This window comes from Rana temporaria, chromosome 11, assembly GCF_905171775.1.
Source record: "Rana temporaria chromosome 11, aRanTem1.1, whole genome shotgun sequence".
Lineage (NCBI taxonomy): Eukaryota > Metazoa > Chordata > Amphibia > Anura > Ranidae > Rana > Rana temporaria.
The window spans coordinates 157,484,388-157,504,562 of record NC_053499.1 but is presented as its reverse complement, the minus strand read 5'-3'; the positions used below and the strand labels follow the sequence as shown (position 1 = coordinate 157,504,562).

The window sequence follows — 20,175 nt, the reverse complement described above, 5'->3', positions numbered from 1 at the left end:
AATAAATACATTTAAATATATATTTTTTTATTAAAGGGCCCAGCCAGAGGTCCCCAGGGCCCCGGATGGCTACCCCCCTTTTTTATATATATTTTTCTTTATTTCTTATTTTTTTGTAAAGGGCCCCCCCCCCTCAATTCGTGGCAGCCTCCCCCCCGCTTCTCAATTTCAGGCGGCAGCACCCCCTCCCCCCCCCGGTTCTCATCTCCAGGGGGCCCATGCCTGTAGCTGTGTAAGGGGCCCCATAATTCCTGATGGCGGCCCTGAGTAACACTGATTGGTCTCCTCCTCCAGTCAGTCCCCCCCCCCCCACAGTTAGAAGCACTCCCTAGGTAACACATTTAACCCCTTGATCGCCCCCCCCTAGTGTTAACTCCTTCCCTGCCAGTGACATTTATACAGTAATCAGTGCATTTATTATAGCTCTGAACGCTGTATAAATGTCAATGATCCCAAAATAGTGTCCGATCTGTCCGCCCCGCAATGTCACAGTCACAATAAAAATCGCCACTACTAGTAAAAAAATAAATAAAAATAAAAAATGCCATAAATCAATAACCTATTTTGTAGATGCTATAACGTTTGCGCAAAACAATCAATATACGCCTATTGCGATTTTTTTTTTACCCAAAAAAATTTGAAGAATACGTATTTTGGCCTAAACTGAGGAAATTTGTATTTATTTTTTTCAAATTGGGATATTTAATATAGCAAAAAGTAACAAATACCGTATTTATCGGGGGAAAACCGCGCGCCGGCGTATAACGCGCACCCCAAGCTTAGAAGGGAAGTTTAGGAAAAAAATTACATTTTGGATGCTCAGCCTTGTCGGTGTCCATCGGCGGCCTTGTCGGTGTCCGTCTGCTGTCTTGCCCGGCGTCCATCGGTGGCCTTGTCTGGCGTCCGTCTGCGGTCTTGTCGGTTTCTGTCGTGTCCGTCTGCCGGTTCGTCCAGCCTTGTCGGTGTCCGTCGCGTCCGTCTGCCGGGGGTTGCAGCGCTGCGTTTTCAGTTTGGCGCTCTGTGTTCGGCTCCTCTCGGGTCCTCTCACGTGGCTGCGGGCGGAGCCGAGCGTGGCCGAGCCTAGCCGAGTGCGCAGTACACTCGGCTCGGTCTTTGACGGCGGTGCTCAGAGACAGCGGGGATCGGCATAACGCGCACCCACAATTTCCCCCTGATTTTAAGGGGAAAAAAGTGTGCATTATACGCCGATAAATACGTTTTTTTTGTTTGTTTTTTTAATTGTCGCTCTTTTTTTGTTTATAGCGGAAAAAAAAAACCCGCAGAGGTGATCAAATACCAACCAAAAGAAAGCTCTATTTGTGGGGGAAAAAATGATTATTATTACTACACAATTATTATTATTTGAATTTGGGTACAGTGTTGCATGACCACACAATTGTCATTCAGAATGTGACAGCGCTGAAAGCTGAAAATTGGCCTGGGCAGGAAGGGGGTAAAAATGGCTGGTAATGAAGTGGTTAACTTTCAGCACTCTCAGACATGCTGTGGTTCTATTACCCCCCCCCCCCCCACACACATCTAATGCAGCATAGCAGTGTATGCTCTGTGCAGCACTAATATATATATATTTGTATGAGTCACAAGATGTTCACTCCACATAACCCCCCACCCCCACCCCATGGAGACGCTGCTGAGGTGTGCAAGATTCAGGAACATTCAGAGAGAATCAGAGCGGGAGCTTCGGCACAAAGGTGAAAGAAAACGCAAAGTTCTGTGATCAATTGCAGCCACTGTGCCCATCAATTGCCGCCAATGTGCCCATCAAATGCAGCCACTGTGCCCATCAAACGCAGCCACTGTGCCATGAAACGCAGCCACTGTACCCATCAATTGCCGACACTGTGCCCATCAATTGCCGCTACTGTGCCCATCAATTGCCGCTACTGTGCCCATCAACTGCTGCCAGTGTGCCATCAACTGCCGCTACTCTGCCCATCAACTGCTGCTACTGTGGCCATCAATTGCCGCCACTGTGCCTATTAAACGCAGCCACTGTGCCATTAAACACAGCCACTGTGCCGTCCAACGCAGCCACTGTACCCATAAATTGCTGTCACTGTGCCATCAATCGCAGCTACTGTACCCATCAATTGCTGACACTGTGTCCATCAATTGCCGCTACTGAGCCCATCAATTGCTGCCAGTGTGTCCATCAATTGCTGACACTGTGCCCATCAATTTCTGCCAGTGTGCCCATCAATTGCCGCTACTGTGCCCATCAACTGCCACTACTGTGCCCATCAACTGCCACTACTGTGCCCATCAACTGCCACTACTGTGCCCATCAATTGCTGCCACTGTGCCCATTAAACGCAGCCACTGTGCCATCAAATGCAGCCACTGTACCCATAAATTGCCGCCACTGTGCCATCAAACGCAGCTACTGTACCCATCAATTGCTGACACTGTGCCCATCAATTGCCGCTACTGTGCCCATCAATTGCTGCCAGTGTGTCCATCAATTGCTGACACTGTGCTCACCAATTACTGCCAGTGTGCCCATCAATTGCCGTTAATGTGCCCATCAACTTCCGCCACTGTGCCCATCAACTGCCGCTACTGTGCCCATCAACTGCTGCTACTGTGCCCATCAATTGCCGCCATTGTGCCCATTAAACGCAGCCACTGTGCCATCAAACACAGCCAATGTACCCATAAATTGCCGCCACTGTGCCATCAAACGCAGCTACTGTACCCATCAATTGCTGACACTGTGCCCATCAACTGCTACTACTGTGCCCATCGAAAGCAGCCACTGTGCCCATAAATTGCCGCCACTGTGCCATCAAACGCAGCTACTGTGTCCATCAACTGTCGCCAGTGTGCTCATCAACTGCCGCTACTGTGCCCATCAAATGCTGCCAGTGTGCATCCCACACCCGCCCTGCACTTACCTTGTCTCGGTGGGGCAGCAGGTCACGGCGATGTCCTCCACGCTCCTCGATGTCTTCTCCTGTCCTCTCTTCCCGTCCTCTGCTATGATTGGACGCCTGATAGGCGGCGTCCAATCACAGCGCCGGTCATTTCAGCCAATCAGGTGACAGGTAACAGACCCGAGCACCCGATTGGCTGAGAGGTGGTTCAGTGTTAGGAAAGTGGATATTCATTCGTTTTCCTAACACAACGCTGAGTGAACAGAGAGCGCCCAGCATGGCGCCCGCTGTTCACCTTTTTGGATGCCTACGGCTCTAATCAGGTGCTTCCAAAAACTACCCCGCCGCTGTAATTTAGGGCACCTGAATAAGGGGTGGCAGCGGCGATGCATGAATCTATCTATGGTGATAGAGGGGTGACAGGAGAGAGGGGGTGGCGCCCATGCACCCCCCCTTATGGACGCACCGCCACTGGTATACATGCACATGTTAGCCATACAGGTCTCCAAGTTCTTCTGATCCCTGATGAATCGGCCTTGACAGTGAAAGGAGGATCAGTACAGTGAAGAGCTCATCTCTCTGTCACTCTGCTCTCTCCTCCTATCAGCATGCCTACCATATGAACTGACTGGCTTCTTGTGCTACTTCTTCCCCTTACACTCCATCCCTGCTGTACAGGGACTGCAAGAGGCTGAGTTACTTACAGTGGCCCAGATTCAGAGAGCAATTGCGTCTGCGTAACCATAGTTACGCAGCGCAATTGCTTACTTGCCCCGGCGTAACGAGTTCTCCTGATTCAGGAACCTCGTTACGCCAACTGCAGCCTAAGATATGTGTGGCATAAGGCTCTTATGCCCGCATATCTTAGGCTGCATTCTTGCGATGGCCGCTAGGTGGCGTTCCCGTTGTGCTCAGCGTATAGTATGCAAATTGCATACTAACGCCGATTCACAACTTTACGCGAGCCCTGCGTACGCAGTTTACCTAGTTTGCGTACGTCGGGTTTCGCGTAAGGCTGCACATGCTAAAAGCAGGGGCAGCCAATGCTAAGGATCCCCGTCGTTCCCGCGTCGCGAAATTTGAAATTTACGTTGTTTGCGTAAGTGAATCGTGAATGGCGCTGGACGCCATTCATGTTCACTTTGAAGCAAATGACGTCCTTGCGACGTTATTTACCGCAATGCACGTCGGGAAAGTTTCCCGACGGAGCATGCGCACTACGCTCGGCGCGGGAACGCGCCTAATTTAAATGATTCCCGCCCCCTACGGAATCATTTAAATTGCGCGCGCTTACGCCGGGCATTTTGCCGGAGCGCCCACGCAATTTACGGAGCTACTGCTCCGTGAATCGAGGGCAGCGCAGAAAATTTGCGGGGGCGCAGGGCAAAAACGGTGCCCTGCGCCTACGTAAAAACTGCGCAAAGGTACCTGAATCTGCCCCAGTGATTGTATTAAAAAAATAAAATACAATGTAATGGTTACAGAGCTGCATTATTTTGTGTCTTTTATATCGGCCTGGAAACCTGTGTTGCTGTTGAAGTGCATTACTATACTAAGGGGGGATGGGCGAGTTCTCGCTTGGCGTTTTTGGCTGATGTAGCCTTTTGGAATCCAATAGGAAATCCATCATGTAGACAAACAGGTGATTACTGAACCCGAGTGTTGTGTCTCTTGGGGTTTCCATCATTCTCACCAATCCTTGGCTGTGTAACTGAACTGTGTCTGAGCAGCACAAACCAATACAGCTATTTACAGGCAACATGTACATCAGTGACAGCGGGTGCTCAACATTTTTTTGGGGGGGCGCAAACAAATTGAAAAAAAAAAAAAAACATCAATTGCAGCCACTGTGCCCATCACTCGCAGCCACGGTGCCCATCACACGCAGCCACGGTGCCCATCACACGCAGCCACGGTGCCCATCACACGCAGCCACGGTGCCCATCACACGCAGCCACTGCGCCCATCAAAACGCAGCCACTGCGCCCATCAAAACGCAGCCACTGCGCCCATCAAACGCAGCCACTGCGCCCATCAAAAGCAGCCACTGTGCCCATCACTCGCAGCCACTGTGCCCATCAAACGCAGCTACTGTGCCCATTAAACGCAGCTACTGTGCCCATCAAAAGCAGCCACTGCGCCATCAAAAGCAGCCACTGTGCCCATCAAACGCAGCCACTGCGCCCATCAATCGCAGCCACTGCGCCCATCAAACGCAGCTACTGTGCCCATCAAACGCAGCCACTGTGCCCATCAAGCGCAGCCACTGCGCCCATCAAACGCAGCCACTGAGCCCATCAAACGCAGCCACTGTGCACAGTGTGTGTACGCGGCATTACTGTGGAGTAGTGCAGGGTGTAGCAAGATGTCTGCTTGCCCCCTTCTCACTGTATTCCTTACTGTGGAGGAGTGCGGGGTGTAGCAAGATGTCTGCTTGCCGCCTTCTCACTGTATCCCTACTGTGGAGTAGTGCGGGGGGGGAGCAAGATGTCTGCTTGCCCCCTTCTCACTGTATCCTTACTGTGGAGTACTGTGGGGTGTAGCAAGATGTCTGCTTGCCGCCTTCTCACTGTATCCTTACTGTGGAGGAGTGCGGGGTGTAGCAAGATGTCTACTTGCCCCCTTCTCACTGTATCCTTACTGTGGAGGAGTGCGGGGTGTAGCAAGATGTCTGCTTGCCCCCTTCTCACTGTATCCTTACTGTGGGTAGTGCAGGGTGTAGCAAGATGTTTGCTTGCCCCCTTCTCACTGTATCCTTACTGTGGAGGAGTGCAGGGTGTAGCAAGATGTCTGCTTCCCCCCTTCTCACTGTATCCTTACTGTGGAGGAGTGCGGGGTGTAGCAAGATGTCTGCTTGCCCCCTTCTCACTGTATCCTTACTGTGGATGAGTGCGGGGTGTAGCAAGATGTCCGCTTGCCCCCTTTCTCACTGTATCCTTACTGTGGATGAGTGCGGGGTGTAGCAAGATGTCTGCTTGCCCCCTTCTCACTGTATCCTTACTGTGGAGGAGTGCGGGGTGTAGCAAGATGTCTGCTTGCCCCCTTCTCACTGTATCCTTACTGTGGAGGAGTGCGGGGTGTAGCAAGATGTCTGCTTGCCCCCTTTCTCACTGTATCCTTACTGTGGAGGAGTGCGGGGTGTAGCAAGATGTCTGCTTGCCCCCTTCTCACTGTATCCTTACTGTGGAGGAGTGCGGGGTGTAGCAATATGTCTGCTTGCCCCCTTCTCACTGTATCCTTACTGTGGAGGAGTGCGGGGTGTAGCAAGATGACTGCTTGCCACCTTCTCACTGTATCCTTACTGTGGAGGAGTGCGGGGTGTAGCAAGATGTCTGCTTGCCGTCTTCTCACTGTATCCTTACTGTGGAGGAGTGCGGGGTATAGCAAGATGTCTGCTTGCCACCTTCTCACTGTATCCTTACTGTGCAGAAGTGCGGGGTGTAGCAAGATGTCTGCTTGCCCCCTTCTCACTGTATCCTTACTGTGGGTAGTGCGGGGTGTAGCAAGGTGTCTGCTTGCCCCCTTCTCACTGTATCCTTACTGTGGAGGAGTGCGGGGTGTAGCAAGATGTCTGCTTGCCCCCTTCTCACTGTATCCTTACTGTGGAGGAGTGCGGGGTGTAACAAGATGTCTGCTTGCCCCCTTCTCACTGTATCCTTACTGTGGAGGAGTGCGGGGTGTAACAAGATGTCTGCTTGCCTCCTTCTCACTGTATCCTTACTGTGGAGGAGTGCGGGGTGTAACAAGATGTCTGCTTGCCTCCTTCTCACTGTATCCTTACTGTGGAGGAGTGCGGGGTGTAGCAAGATGTCTGCTTGCCCCCTTCTCACTGTATCCTTACTGTGGAGGAGTGCGGGGTGTAACAAGATGTCTGCTTGCCTCCTTCTCACTGTATCCTTACTGTGGAGGAGTGCGGGGTGTAGCAAGATGTCTGCTTGCCCCCTTCTCACTGTATCCTTACTGTGGGGGAGTGCGGGGTGTAACAAGATGTCTGCTTGCCCCCTTCTCACTGTATCCTTACTGTGGAGGAGTGCGGGGTGTAACAAGATGTCTGCTTGCCCCCTTCTCACTGTATCCTTACTGTGGAGGAGTGCGGGGTGTAACAAGATGTCTGCTTGCCCCCTTCTCACTGTATCCTTACTGTGGAGGAGTGCGGGGTGTAACAAGATGTCTGCTTGCCCCCTTCTCACTGTATCTGTGGAGTAGTGCGGGGTGTAGCAAGATGACTGCGACGGAAGGTCACTTCCATTACAAAAACTGACGGGTCGCCTAATCTGACGAAACACAGGCATGCAAGAAGGAGAGTGTGCTTAGCCCCTCCCCCTTTCCTGAAGACTCCTGGGATGTATGACATCATTTGCCTAGACCAGAAACCAGGAAGTAACTGAAGAAATGAATAAAAAAAAAAAAAGTAAAAAAAAAACGAAATGTGATTTACCTTCCATCTATTTACTAATGCTAGCAGCATAATGATTACAAACAGTCAACGTGTCCTGAGACTTGAGAGCGCAAAGTTTTGCTTTAACACGAAGGCCGGAAGACGTACGCGAAGCGCGGAAATCATCGCCACAGATTACAGGATCTATTCCAATAACCGCAAATTACACGACCCCCATCTGAGCAATAAAGGGCCCCCCCGCCAGCCTCTCTCTCCGGGGGGTCTCTTCACATTCTACACTCCTTTTCTCAGCCCAATGTCATTACACCCCACTTATACACGAGCCACCCCGACTCCGCACGCGGCTCCGGTTCCGAGTCGCCCGAGAAATCGCTCTCTCTCACAGAACACAGCCGGGGAGGAATAAATAGTACTCCAGCTTGCTGAATGTGCACCATGGTAACACTCGCTGTTCAAGGACATCTTTATCGTTCTCATAAATCCGACTCCGGGGAGGAGGGGGGGGGGGGGGCAGAGATCCCACATTATAGTCACACACACTCGAGTGGCAGCAGATTGTTGGTTATTAGTGTAACGTTCACTTTAAAGTGGCACTTCGGCTAAACAAAGACACAAGCATTGCACTCACACTCAAGAGAACCGTGCTGGACCCAGTGCCGGGGTCACCTAGAGCCCAGGGCGGCCATGCCAAACTGTGCCCCCCCCCCCCCCCAAAGAGTTATGAACATTGGGCTGGATTCAGGTAGATTTGCGCTTTTTTTTACGGAGGCGCAGGGCAACGTTTTTGCCCTGCGCCCCCGCAAATTTACTGCGCTGCCCTTGATTCACGGAGCAGTAGCTCCGTAAATTGCGTGGGCGCGCCGGCAAAATGCCCGGCGTAAGCGCGCGCAATTTAAATGATCCCGTAGGGGGGCGGGAATCATTAAAATTAGACGCGTTCCCGCGCCGATCGTAGAGCGCATGCTCCGTCGGGAAACTTTCCCCACGTGCATTGCGGCAAATGACGTCGCAAGGAGCCATTCACGAATCACTTACGCAAAGTACGTAAATTTGAAATTTCACGACGCGGGAACGACGGGTATACGTAACATTGGCTGCCCCTGCTAATAGCAGGGGCAGCCTTACGCGAAAAACGCCGTACGGAAACGACGTAAACTGCGTACGCAGGGCTCGCGTAACGTTGTAAATCGGCGTTAGTATGCAATTTGCATACTGTACGCTGAGCACAACGGGAACGCCACCTAGCGGCCATCGCAAGAATGCAGCCTAAGATATGCGGGCATAAGAGCCTTATGCCGCGCATATCTTAGGCTGCAGTCGGCGTAACGAGGTTCCTGAATCAGGAGCATTCGTCACGCCGGGGCAAGTAAGCAATTGCGCTGTGCAACTATGGTTACACAGGCGCAATTGCTTCTTGAATCCAGGCCATTATGTGTCAGCATGCTTACCCCCTAAGAATAAATTCACCCTTCCAGGATAAATCCCCCAAACCCCCCCTCCCAGGACAAATCCCCCAAACCCCCCTCCCAGGACAAATCCCCCCAACCCCCCTCCCAGGACAAATCCCCCCAACCCCCTGCTGACTTATATGTACAGGAGCCGGTCGTTAACCGGTTAAAGTGGAACTTTAAGCCTAAAGGGAAGCACCGCTTTTCTGCATCGCCACCTACTCTTCAACTTTTGAACACTTTTTTTTTCTTCTAGGGAGCAGCTACCTGGTTTTGACAGGTACCCACTTCCACTACCACTTCAAAAGACCCCCCCCCCCCCGCCTGCAGCCTTCTGGGACACATCACAAGTCCTAGGAGACTGCAGGACCCTTCACAAGGTGCATGCACAGTGGGAAGCCGGCCGTGAAGCTGCAAGGAGTCACTGCCCGCTTCCCACAGTTTGCATGGCAGCGCCAGGGGCCTATAGACCGGCGAAGAACCAGCCCGGGGTGAGAATGGCGCTGGAACTCTGGACAGGTAAGTGTCGTTTCCTCCCCCCTGAAAAGGTGTCAAATGTCAGCAGGAGTTCCACTGTAGGGTGGAGCGCCGCTTTAATGCCTATAGTCTGGGCACAGTAGCGCTTTATAACCGGTTTCATATGTCTGTTTTAACATGAGTTTTCAGGGGGATAAAAGTGTAGGATCACCTGTCTACCCAAAATATACTGACCTTGACCTCCGACCCTTACCTTGACTCTGAGGCCTTGTACACACGACCGAACATGTCCGCTGAAACTGGTCCGTCGGACATGTTCGGTCGTGTGTAGGGCCGACCGGACAGTTTTCCGGCCTAGCGGACAGGTTTCCAGCAGACAAAAGTTTCTTCGCATGCTAAGAAACTTGTCCGCTGGAAGCCTGTCCGTCGGACATGTCCGATGGTCAGTACGACTCATCGGACATGTCCGCTGGCCCGAAATCCCACGCATGCGTCAAAGTGATTAGACGCATGCGTGGAAGCATTGAACTTCCTGGTGCGCGCACATCGCGGCGTCATCGTCGCCACCACGTATTCTGTCAGCGGGGAATTTGGTCTGATGGTGTGTACACACATCAGACCAAATGATCCCAGCGGACATGTCCGATGAAAACGGTCCGCGGACCGTTTTCATCGGACATGTCTGGTCGTCTGTACGAGGCCTGACACTAACCTACATCAGGCCTAAAAAAAAGTATAAATTATTTTTACACACTTTTGTTTGTTTACATCTTTCTCCCCTGGCAAGTAGAGGAAGGAAGATACAATGCATTGTATAATGGATCCTGTATGTATACAGTGTATTATATAAGGGATCCTGTATGTATACAATGTATTATATAATATATTCTGTATGTATACAATGTATTATATAATGGATCCTGTATGTATACAATGTATTATATAATGTATCCTGTATGTATACAATGTATTATATAATGTATCCTGTATGTATACAATGTATTATATAATGTATCCTGTATGTATACAATGTATTATATAATATATTCTGTATGTATACAATGTATTATATAATAGATCCTGTATGTATACAATGTATTATATAATAGATCCTGTATGTATACAAAGTATTATATAATATATTCTGTATGTATACAATGTATTATATAATATATTCTGTATGTATACAATGTATTATATAATAGATCCTGTATGTATACAATGTATTATATAATAGATCCTGTATGTATACAATGTATTATATAATAGATCCTGTATGTATACAATGTATTATATAATAGATCCTGTATGTATACAATGTATTATATAATATATCCTGTATGTATACAATGTATTATATAATGGATCCTGCATGTATACAATTAATTATTGGATCTTGTATGTACATTATATAATGGATCTTGTATGTATACAATGTATTATATAATGGATCCTGTATGTATACAATGTATTATATAATGGATCCTGTATGTATACAATGTATCTTCCTCTCCATTCAGAGGAGAAAGAAAATGCATCGGCAGGCTGCATAGTGACTGATCACTGTGGTAGCCAATCAGAGGCTATCATAGCGATCAGGTGATTGGGAACTGGAAGTCCTGGTTCCCGATCGTTAGTAGGAGACCCAGGATTCTAGGCGAGAGCCTGGTCTCTGTGCTGGAAGCACTGGTGTGTACAGGCAGCGGGGAAGGGGGTTAAAAATGCGATTCCCCAGCAAGTGGCTGGGGATCCAAGTATTTTCACTCCCCATCCTGGCGCCATAAGGCGGCTGCCTAAGCAGCCTTTTGCTGGAGCTAGCCCTGCCTCCACCTGCAGCTATGGCCCCGATTATACGGGGCATATGCACCCACACAGATGTCACATTGGGAGCAGTAGCTGTGTCTGTGCCGCCACTGCGTCGCAATTGACAGCAATAGGATTGCCTGCATGGGGGTGCAGAGCAATTCAAGTGGCAGTTAGCAGCGCATGTTCTGATTCCGGTTCTTATATCAGGATGTGTCCCTTTTTTTTGGGCTCAGATCACACGGGGGTAGATTCAGGTACCTTTTGCGGCGGCGTATCTCCAGATACGCCGCCTAATTTGAATTCCGCGCCCGCGTGGCGTTACGCCGATTCACAAAGGCAGTTACGCTGAAAAAATAGACTTCCTCCACCGACGTAACTTGATTGCGGCGGCGTAGAATTGTGTGCAATATAACTTTGGCCACTAGGGGCGCTTCCGTTGTTGTCGGCGTAGAATATGCTAATTTCCTAGATACGCCGATTCACAAACGTACGTGCGCCCGGCGTTCGTTTTTACGTCGTTTGCGTTAAGGCTTTTTCGGCTTAAGACTGATCCTGCTATTAGGAGGCGCAGCCAATGTTAAGTATGGACGTCATTCCCGCTTCGAAATTTGAATTATTTACGTTGTTTGCGTAAGTCGTTCGCGAATAGGGCTGGATGTAATTTACGTTCACGTCGAAACCAATACGTTGTTACGCCGTACTTGGAAGCAATGCACACTGGGATATGTACACGGACGGCGCATGCGCCGTTCGTCAATCACGTCAGGTCATCACATGTTACCATAAAACACGCCCCCCCCTTCCCCATTTGGATTACGCGCGCTTACGCCGGCCCCATTAACGCTACGCCGTCGCGACTTACGGAGCAAGTGTTTTGTGACTACAGCACTTGCTCCTGTAAGTTGCGGAGGCGTAGCGTAAACACAGTACGCTGCGCCGCCGTAAATTATAGCGTAGCTACCTGAATCTAGCCCACGGTCTGCAATGGCCAGCGCTGTCCTGAACACACAGAAACACTTGTGTGGAGCCGCACAGATTACAGAGGTAGGTAGGGTGGGTGGGTGGGTGGGTGTAAGGTCAGGTGAAGGAGGCAGATCTCTATAGACCGGCACACAAAGGGATGAGTTCAGGTAGGAATGGATAAAGAGATTTAAACATACATTGAAGTAGAATGGAAAAATGGGGATAAAAACAGATTAAAGAACTGCCCTCTGAATGGAACTGATCAGATTATGAAATAAATAATGGCCCAGATTCAGTAAGAATTGCGCATAAATTACGGAGGCACAGGGCAACGATTTTGCCCTTCGCCCCCGCAAATTTGCGCCGCTGCCCTCGATTCACGGAGCAGTAGCTCCGTAAATTGCGAGGGCGCGCCGGCAAAATTGCCCGGCGTAAGCGCGCGCAATTTAAATGATCCCGCAGGGGGCGGGAATCATTTAAATTAGGCGCGTTCCCGCGCCGATCGTAAAGCGCATGCGCCGTCGGGAAACTTTCCCGACGTGCATTGCGGCAAATGACGTAACAATTCAAATTTCACGACGCGGGAACGGCGGGTATAATTTAGCATTGGCTGCCCCTACTATTAGAAGGGGCAGCCTTACGCTAAAGACGCCGTACGGAAACTCCGTAACTTGCGTACGCAGGGCTCGCGCAACATTGTGAATCGGTGTTAGTATGCAATTTGCATACTATACACTGAGCACAATGGGAGCGCCCCCTAGCGGCCATCGCAAGAATGCAGCCTAAAATCTGCGTGGCATAAGAGCCTTATGCCATGCAGATTTTAGGCTGCAGTCGGTGTTACGATGTTCCTGAATCAGGAGCATTCGTAACGCCGGCGCAAGCAAGCAATTGCGCTGCGTAACTATGGTTACGCAGGCGCAATTTCTCTCTGAATCCGGGCCAGTGTTACTACTCCACTATGAGCTCTGCTTGGATATATATATATATATATAGAGAGAGCCGCAATACATTTCGCAAAAAGAAAAACTAAAGCAAACCAAACACACACGTTGGAGCCAAACCCAGGACCCCAGTGCTGCAAGAGAAAAGTTGCTGAACACGTACAGAGGTTGGTGAATGGTGGGCACTGCACATACCAACAAAGTGCACAGTGCAAGATATGGAATAAAAGGGGGCATATAAATAAAATAAATACACTGAGAGGGCACAGTACAGGGTACACAGTATGAGGGCACAGTACAGGGTACAATGAGAGGGTACAGTGTAGGGCATAGTAGAGAGTACACAGCAAGAGGGCACAGTACAGGGTACAGTGAGAGTTTGCAGTATAGGGTACAATGAGAGTGCAGGGTACAACTAGAGGGCACAGTACGTTGTAGAGGGAGAGGGCACAATATTGGGCACAGTACAGGGTACACAGCGAGAGGGCATGGTACAGTGAGAGGACATAGTAAAGAGCACAGTGAGAGGGTACAGTAAGGAGTACCATGAGAGTGCAGGGTACAATTAGAGGGCACAGTACAGGGTAGAGGGAGAGGGCACAATATAGGGCACAGTACAGGGTACACAGCGAGAGGGCACAGTACATGGTACAGTGAGAGGACATAGTAAAGTGCACAGTGAGAGGGTACAGTATGGAGTACAATGAGAATGCAGGGTACAATTAGAGGGCACAGTACAGGGAAGAGGGAGAGGGCACAATATAGGGCACAGTACAGGGTACACAGCGAGAGGGCACAGTACATGGTACAGTGAGAGGACATAGTAAAGTGTACAGTGAGAGGGTACAGTATGGAGTACTATGACAGTGCAGGGTACAATTAGAGGGCACAGTACAGAGTAGAGGAAGAGGGCACAGTGAGAGTTACAGTACGGGGTACAATGAGAGAGCACATTACAGGTTATAATGAGGGGGCACAGTTCAGGGAACAGTGAGTGGGCGCATTACAGGTTATAGTGAGGGGGCGCAGTACAGGCTGCAGTGAAAGGGCACAGTACAGGGTACAGTCAAAGAGCACAGTACAAGGTACAGTGAAAGGGCACAGTGCAGGGTACAGTGAGAGTACACAGTGCAAGGTACAGTGAGAAGGTACAATACGGGGTACAGTGAGAGGGCACAGTACAGGGTACAGTGAGAGGGCACAGTACGGTGTATAGTGAGAGGGCACAGTATGGGTTACAATGAGAGGGCACAGTATGGGGTACAGTACAGGGTGCAGTGAAAGGGTACAGTACAGGGTACAGTGAGAGTACACAGTGCAAGGTGCAATACAGGGTGCAGTGAGAGGGCACAGTAAGAGGTAGCGAGAGGGCACAGTACAGGGTACAGTGAGAGAACAGTATGGGGTACAGTGAGAGAACAGTACGGGGTACAGTGAGAGGGCACAGTACAGGGTACAGTGAGGGAGCACAGTACGGGGTACAGTGAGGGAGCACAGTACGGGGTACAGTGAGAGAACAGTACGGGGTACAGTGAGAGAACAGTACGGGGTACAGTGAGAGGGCACAGTACAGGGTACAGTGAGGGAGCACAGTACGGGGTACAGTGAGAGGGCACAGTAAGAGGTAGCGAGAGGGCACAGTACAGGGTACAGTGAGAGAACAGTATGGGGTACAGTGAGAGAACAGTACGGGGTACAGTGAGAGGGCACAGTACAGGGTACAGTGAGGGAGCACAGTACGGGGTACAGTGAGAGGACACAGTACGGGGTACAGTGAGAGGGCACAGTACAGGGTACAGTAAGAGGGCACAGTACAGGGTAAAGTGAGAGGGCACAGTGCATGGTACAGTTAGGGGTACACTAAGAGGGCACAGTTCAAGGTACAGTGATAGGGCATAGTACAGGGTACAGTGAGAGGGCACAGTACAGGGTACAGTGAGAGGGCACAGTGCATGGTACAATACAGGGTACAGTGAGAGGGCACAGTAAAAGGTAAAGTCAGAGGGCGCAGAGTAAATTAAAGGGGCACATACAGGGTGCCAACTCACAGCCGCTCATACAATTACAGACAGCTCAGTCATTACGATGACGATATCAGACTATATTCTCTATACTGATTGCTTATTTCATGATTGTTTTGTTTGCAAAAAAATCTGCCATATTGGTAACATTTAAACATGTAAGCAATGCCCAGGCAGGTTGGCATCAAACCGTACAATACTGTACAGCTTGCAGAAAATCAAGAGAAAAGAACACCGGGTTGTCGGCTAACCCTGCCAAGCAGGAAACAAACATTGCGGTTTACATTTTAAGGTTTTTGCACTTTGCAGAGCATTTGGATGGATGGCAATCCTGGGCACAGAGCATGGCAGAGTGACATGGCACTGTACATGGTGTACTATACGGAGGAAGGTACGAGGGAACACAGGGTACGGTATAAGGGCACAGTGCAGGGTAAGATAAAGAAAGGATTTTTACCAAGGTGATGTGCAGGGTGGTACACAGGGGGCACAGTGAAGGGTATAACAATATAGTGAGCTACAAGACATAATGAGAGGGCACAGTGGTGGGCATAGAGGGTATTTGGAGGTCTACCATAGAATAAAGTGAGCTGGCACTGTACAGTATATGATAACCTGGCTGGCACTGTATAGTATATGATAACCTGGCTGGCACTGTACAGTATTTGATGACCTGGCTGGCACTGTACAGTATATGATAACCTGGCTGGCACTGTACAGTATAGGATAACCTGGCTGGCACTGTACAGTATAGGATAACCTGGCTGGCACTGTACAGTATAGGATAACCTGGCTGGCACTGTACAGTATGTGATAACCTGGCTGGCACTGTACAGTATATGAAAACCTGGCTGGCACTGTACAGTATATGATAACCTGGCTGGCACTGTACAGTATATGATAACCTGGCTGGCACTGAACAGTATAGGATAACCTGGCTGGCACTGTACAGTATATGATAACCTGGCTGGCACTGTACAGTATATGATAACCTGGCTGGCACTGTACAGTATAGGATAACCTGGCTGGCACTGTACAGTATACGATAACCTGGCTGGCACTGTACAGTATATGATAACCTGGCTGGCACTGTACAGTATATGATAACCTGGCTGGCACTGTACAGTATAGGATAACCTGGCTGGCACTGTACAGTATATGATAACCTGGCTGGCACTGTACAGTATATGATAACCTGGCTGGCACTGTACAGTATAGGATAACCTGGCTGGCACTGTACAGTATATGATAACCTGGCTGGCACTGTACAGTATATGATAACCTGGCTGGCACTGTACAGTATACGATAACCTGGCTGGCACTGTACAGTATATGATAACCTGGCTGGCACTGTACAGTATATGATAACCTGGCTGGCACTGTACAGTATATGATAACCTGGCTGGCACTGTACAGTATATGATAACCTGGCTGGCACCAGCAATGACAGTAAAGGACATGGTTAGGTGTCCTCTCCTATGCACTTCTATATAGCAGCTTACCAATCAGATGTGGCGGCTGCATTTGTTTCCTTTTTTAGTCTTTTTTCCCCTCTCTGTTTTCACCTAGCCAATAAAGCACCCCCCCCCCCCCACACACTCTGGATGAAGGAGCACAGGAGGCACAGCAGTCAGCAGCATTATCAATCTAGTGTGAGGGGAGTGTTAGATGGACTAGCAGATTTAGATACACTAACAAATTGAAGCTAAACTCTACCTAAACACTTTTAGGTAGATTCAGGTAGAGTTAGGACGGCTTATCAGTAGTAATCTACGCCGACCTATGTTTAAGCGTAAGCTCAAACAGAGACACGCTTAAACATATCTAAGATACGACGGCTTGCGCCTTCCTATCTTAGATTGCAATATTTCGGATGGCCGCTAGGTGGCGCTTCCATAGCGGTCGGCGTAGAATATGTAAATGAGGGGATATACGCCGATTCACGAACGTACGCCCGGCCGACACAGTACTTTTACGCCGTTTGCGTAAGAGATAGGCCGCGTAAAGTTAGAGCTAGGCCCTAGTGGAATAGTAATGTTAAAGTATGGCCGCCGTTCCCGCCGCGAAATTCGAAATTTTTACGTCGTTTGCGAATCGGGATTTACGTTGTTTACGTCCACGTCAAAATCAATAGGCCCGTGCGGCGTACTTAGCCGCAATGCACACTGGGAAATGTAGGCGCTCGGCGCTTGCGCAGTAACAAAGAAACGTAAAAAATGTAAGGTCAAGCCTTATTACCAATAAACACGCCCCCCCTAACACAGATTTGAATTCGGCGCCCTTACGCCCGCCCGCTTTAGGCTACGCCGCCGTATATTAGCAGGCAAGTACATTGAGAATCATTACTTGCCTAGCTAACTTACGGCGGCGTAGCCTAAACACGCTAAGCTACGCCGCCGTAACTTTATTCCATTGTACCTGAATCTACCTATTTATAAGCAGTGACAGCAAACAGTTTTGCAACTTTTAGGATAAGGCATTGATGCGGCGCGGGAACCACAGCGATTCGTTGCGCAAGGGTTTCCCGCACCGCGTCAGAATCGCAGGCAGTTCACACGTCGCTCTGTGAACCGCTGCGGGTGTCAATATAAAGTTAACGACACCCCCCAAATCGGTTCGCAGAACGCAGTGCCAACTGTGGAACTCGGATGGCAATGGGTCTGAACATCCATGTCCCAGGTGTCAAACACAAGGCCCCCGTGGGCCGAATCCGGCCCTCCAGGCCATTTCACGTGGCCCTCGCACCTCTCCTGCAGCTGCAGGAGAGCTCCAGCCCTCCTCCAGACCCTTACTTTCTGCTATGCATCCAGCTTCTTCCCAGCAGCAGCATAAGAAAAGGGGGTGCACTGTGATGTAAGGGAGAGTGGGGGACTCCACTTCTGATGGTGGGGGGGCTCTTGACATCTAATGTAGGGGGAGGGGATGTGCTGGACATCTAATCTTACAGATACAACCGGCCCTTTTGAGCAGTGCCGGCCCAAGACATTGTGCTGCCTGGGACCAAGAATAAAATGCTGCCCCCCCCCAAAAAAAATCACGCCCACCAAAAGGCCCCCACATTCATTATTTTATATCATGATAACTAAAGGGGACCTGTCATGGCTCTATACATGTATAAAGAGGACCTGTCATGGCTCTATACATGTATAAAGGAGTATAAAGAGGACCTGTCATGGCTCTATACATGTATAAAGAGGACCTGTCAGGGCTCTATACATGTATAAAGGAGTATAAAGAGGACCTGTCATGGCTCTATACATGTATAAAGCAGTATAAAGAGGACCTGTCAGGGCTCTATACATGTATAAAGGAGTATAAAAGGACCTGTCAGGGCTCTATACATGTATAAGGGAGTATAAAAGGACCTGTCATGGCTCTATACATGTATAGGAGTATAAAGAGGACCTGTCATGGCTCTATACATGTATAGGAGTATAAAGAGGACCTGTCATGGCTCTATACATGTATAAAGGAGTATAAAGAGGACCTGTCATGGCTCTATACATGTATAAAGGAGTATAAAAGGACCTGTCATGGCTCTATACATGTATAAAGGAGTATAAAAGGACCTGTCAGGGCTCTATACATGTATAAAGGAGTATAAAGGGGACCTGTCATGGCTCTATACATGTATAAAGGAGTATAAAGAGGACCTGTCAGGGCTCTATACATGTATAAAGGAGTATAAAGAGGACCTGTCAGGGCTCTATACATGTATAAAGCAGCATAAAGAGGACGTACAACACTACAACGAGGCGAGAAAAAGAAGTTCAATGCTTCCGAGCATGTGTCAAATTGTTTTCGAGCATGTGTGTGTTTTTTTTCCCGTCGGAATTTCATACAGACCAACAGATTTTCCTTTTTTTCCGTCGGAAAAATTGAGAACCTGCTCTCTAGCTAAGTCTGTCGGAAATTCCGACGGAAAAAGTCAGATGGGGGATACACGCGGTCGGAATATCCGACGAAAAAGCTCCTATCTGACTTTTTCCATTGGAAATTTCCGATCGTGTGTACGCGGCATTACTGGCAGGCTCACCAGGTGAAAATAAAGGATTGAAAAGCTTAAAAAGAAAACGAACGCAGCCACCGCATCTAAGAATCGGTAAGCTGCAATATAATAAACGTTTGCTTTAATACGGATTAAGGAACAATCTCTTTGCATTGTTATTGTTCTTTTTTTTTTGCATTTTCTTTCACTACCTCCCTGCGCAGTGGTTATGTCTCTTTGTTCTTAAATTGTTGCGAATTCTCTCTGATAAAAAAAAAAAGAAGGACACAGTGGGATGATGTGATTGGCACAGACAGATGGGATCGTTCAGCACACAAGCCGTCTCTCCTACACACACACACACACACACAGACCGTCACTCACCGATCTTTGCCAGGCTGGCCACCAGGATCCACACAGCCACCAGGTACGGAGTCTGCACCATGTGCCATTCCCAGCGCACCACCTGGAAGCCCCCCGGAGCCCCTTCCTCTCCCTTGTCCTCATGGTAGGCAGTGGAGCTCATCTCTCTCTCTCTCCCCCCCTGATCTCTCGCGCTACTCCCCGGAGTGGAGCCCTAATGCCGGCGGTGACGTCATGACGCCACTCCACCAATCAGCAGGTAAAGCGGTGTGTGATGCTGAGGACCATGTGCTGCCGCATCCAGCGAGAGCACTCAGTGCACATGTGGTGGCATCCTCCCCTCTCTCTCCTTTTGTACCTCCCCGGCACACGGAGCCTGCAGAACGTTGTAGACACTCATTAGAATTCGGTCTCCTGCCGCCGGCGTGGGGAACGGTCCAACGTGCGACCAATTTCATGCATCTTCCATAGATACGCAGTTATTAGTCTGGATGAGAAAAAAAAAAGACACCCGTCCATCCAGGATCTATTGGAGACGCGTTAATGAATTTGTCCCAATCGATCTTCTGAAGGAGAAGAAGCCACCATGCCAGCACTGAAGGAGTCAAGCCAAGCGTACGGCACAGCAAGGCTGTCACCGTGTGTACCTCCCCTAATGCATAAAATGCTAAGTGGCAGCAGCCATCCTCCCCACCCCCCTCCCTGAGCAGTCTATTGAGCAGCCCCTACCTCCATACACACAGAAAGCAATTTATACCCCGCATATCAATGCTTGCTCTGGAGAGGACTTTAATCCGCACTCTGCAAGGCTGGGAAATAATTCATCAAGCCTGTTCCCGGGAAAAGGGGGCTTGCTGCAGCTCCCTATACTG

The 20,175-nt window shown here is 49.5% G+C and overlaps 1 protein-coding gene across 1 annotated transcript in view; it reads right to left on the bottom strand.

Moving 5' to 3' along the window:
• SLC9A5 (solute carrier family 9 member A5) overlaps positions 1–19,933 on the bottom strand; it is a 107,564-nt gene extending 87,631 nt beyond the window's left edge. Inside the window, exon 1 of the mRNA XM_040329522.1 lies at positions 19,325–19,933. Coding sequence (XP_040185456.1) covers positions 19,325–19,466 — 142 coding nt within the window. The 5' untranslated portion in view covers positions 19,467–19,933. The remainder of the gene's footprint in view (positions 1–19,324) is intronic.
• Between the last annotated feature and the right edge of the window lie 242 nt (positions 19,934–20,175).